The 2500-nt window shown below is 46.7% G+C and overlaps 1 protein-coding gene across 1 annotated transcript in view; it reads right to left on the minus strand.

Moving 5' to 3' along the window:
* The window catches only part of LOC133139522 (protein LYRIC-like), a 15516-nt gene that overhangs the window by 9032 nt on the left and 3984 nt on the right, over window positions 1–2500 (minus strand). Inside the window, exons 4-5 of the mRNA XM_061259129.1 lie at window positions 1247–1315; window positions 410–661 (exon numbers count right to left, since the gene is read on the minus strand). Of these exons, the coding sequence (XP_061115113.1) occupies window positions 410–661; window positions 1247–1315 (321 nt within the window). The remainder of the gene's footprint in view (window positions 1–409; window positions 662–1246; window positions 1316–2500) is intronic.

A 2500-nucleotide genomic window follows, 5' to 3' on the forward strand; every position in this document is an offset into this window, starting at 1 on the left:
TTTGGTCTCTTGGACAGTACTGAAGCCCTGTTTTGGTCATTTGGACAGCACTGAAGGCCTGTTTTGGTCTCTTGGACAGTACTGAAGCCCTGTTTTGGTCTCTCAGACAGCACTGAAGCCCTGTTCTGGACAGCACTGAAGCCCTGTTTTGGAGAGTACTGAAGCCCTGTTTTGTACAGTACTTGAGCCCTGTTTTGGACAGTACTGAAGCCCTGTTTTGTACAGTACTTGAGCCCTGTTTTGTGCAGTACTGAAGCCCTGTTTTGGCTGCTCGAACAGTACTGAAGCCCTGTTTTGTACAGTACTGAAGCCCTGTTTTGTACAGTACTGAAGCCCTGTTTTGGACAGTACTGAAGCCCTGTTTTGGCCACTCGGACAGATGTGAAGCCCTGTTTTTGACAGTACTGACCCACGTGGGAGAAGATGTCCTCCTCCAGCCTGCTAGGGGGCGCCCACTCCACTGCCCTGCGGCTCGTCTTCTCCACCTTCCCCGCGTCCGGGGGCCGGGCCTCCCTGCGGGGCCCCCCTGTCGGCCGGGCCTCCGGGCCCCTGGGCTCCCCCGTCGCCGGGCGGGGCTGCCACTCCCCCTCCGCGTGGGGCTGGGTGTTCCAGCGAATCTCCGCCATCGGGGGGCGATGCTGGGACCCCACTCTGGGGTTCTCTGTGGGGAAGGGGGGGGGGGGTCAAAGGTCAAAGTGAAAACAGGCCCCTCCCAGTTAGTGGAATGTTCGGTGCTAATTCAGCTCTGACAAAGCTGCCAGCAGTGTTGGCTTTTTTATTTAGCCAATATTTATATTTTTCATTTTTCTCCTCTTTTTTCCCTTTTCTTTCTCCCCTAGCTCCCCCCCCCCCCCCCCCCCCCCCACCAGGAGAGGCTAGGAAAAGATGAAAGAAAAATAAATTACGGGGAAATCAAGAAAAAAAGTGAATTCGGCAAATGTAACGTCCTCGCTCCTTCAAACTTCAGTTTGAAGCCACGTCTGTACGTGGCGTGTGTGTGGCTAGTGGAGAGAGGTGAACCCACAGGCCGGTCATTTGTACGTCACGCTTTAGGAAGGAATACTTCCACAAAGGATGCGCCCGTATTTCCTTATGCGAAAGGAAAGTTCTGGAGTTCTTCATCTACTTCTAGGAAGATTTAACGGGTTGGAATGTCCTTAAACGTCGAGGTCAGGAGCGAGAATAAGGGATTCGAGCCCACGGTCTCTTTCTCTTACTCTTTCTTCTCTTCCCTCTCCCCACTCACCCTTTCTTTTCATCCGCTCCTTCCTCATCTGCCTCTTCTCTCTGCTGCTCATCTTCCTCTCCCAAACCCCTGGGGTCAAGACACACAAAAACACACACACATCAACTGCCCTGTACGACAAAAACACACACCAACTACCCCTTACAAACACACACATCAACTGCCTCTTACAAACACACACATCAACTGCCCTGTACGACAAAAACACACACCAACTACCCCTTACAAACACACACATCAACTGCCTCTTACAAACACACACATCAACTGCCCTGTACGACAAAAACACACACCAACTACCCCTTACAAACACACACATCAACTGCCCTGTACGACAAAAACACACACCAACTACCCCTTACAAACACACACATCAACTGCCCTGTATGACAAAAACACACACCAACTACCCCTTACAAACACACACATCAACTACCCCTTACAAACACACACATCAACTACCCCTTACAAACACACATATCAACTTCCTCTTACAAAAAACACATGCATCAACTGCCCATCAACACATCAAACTTTTTTTTTTTTTTTACATTACATGGCCTTTAGCAGACGTTCTTATCCAAACACAAGTACAAGTTCGAAGAGTCCTAGTGTAACCATACAGATATAATCGGAACCCTTGAAGAATACATCAACTTCCAAACCAGCATACCACAGTTGGCAGCTAGAATACCCAGAGTACAACAATACAATAATTAATACAAAAAACAACATCTATACAACTATATAAGTGCCATTACAGTCTATGGCATATATAAGGCTAATCATGGTGGTGAGTTAGGGAGGGAAAGGTGTAGTCTGAAGAGATGAGTCTTCAGTCTGCGCTTGAAAGAGGTCAGAGACTATGGTTTGTTTTGTTTTTTTGTACTATGCTATGTTACTATACTTAGCAACATGAAATCCACTCGCTATTCAAGTTTATGGATTGTCATTATTATCAAATAATATTCTGTTCCAAATTTATATAGAAGCTATAAAAAAAATGTAAATAGAAGAAATATGTTTTTTTATACTTTATTCTATATTTAGAATTTATTTATCAAACTCTGTGCACGAATACAGGATTAATTATCTTGATTTAGAGTAGAAATCAGTACTGCGCTACCAACGTTAGCCATGCTAATGCTTCCCATAATGAACTCAGTAGCCCTCCGGTAATGGGCCCTGTGGTCTGGCAGAGTGGGGATAGGGGCGGTTACAGATGGCCTAATGATACGGAGTCCGCCTCACCTC

The sequence above is a fragment of the Conger conger genome, chromosome 1, assembly GCF_963514075.1.
Source record: "Conger conger chromosome 1, fConCon1.1, whole genome shotgun sequence".
Lineage (NCBI taxonomy): Eukaryota > Metazoa > Chordata > Actinopteri > Anguilliformes > Congridae > Conger > Conger conger.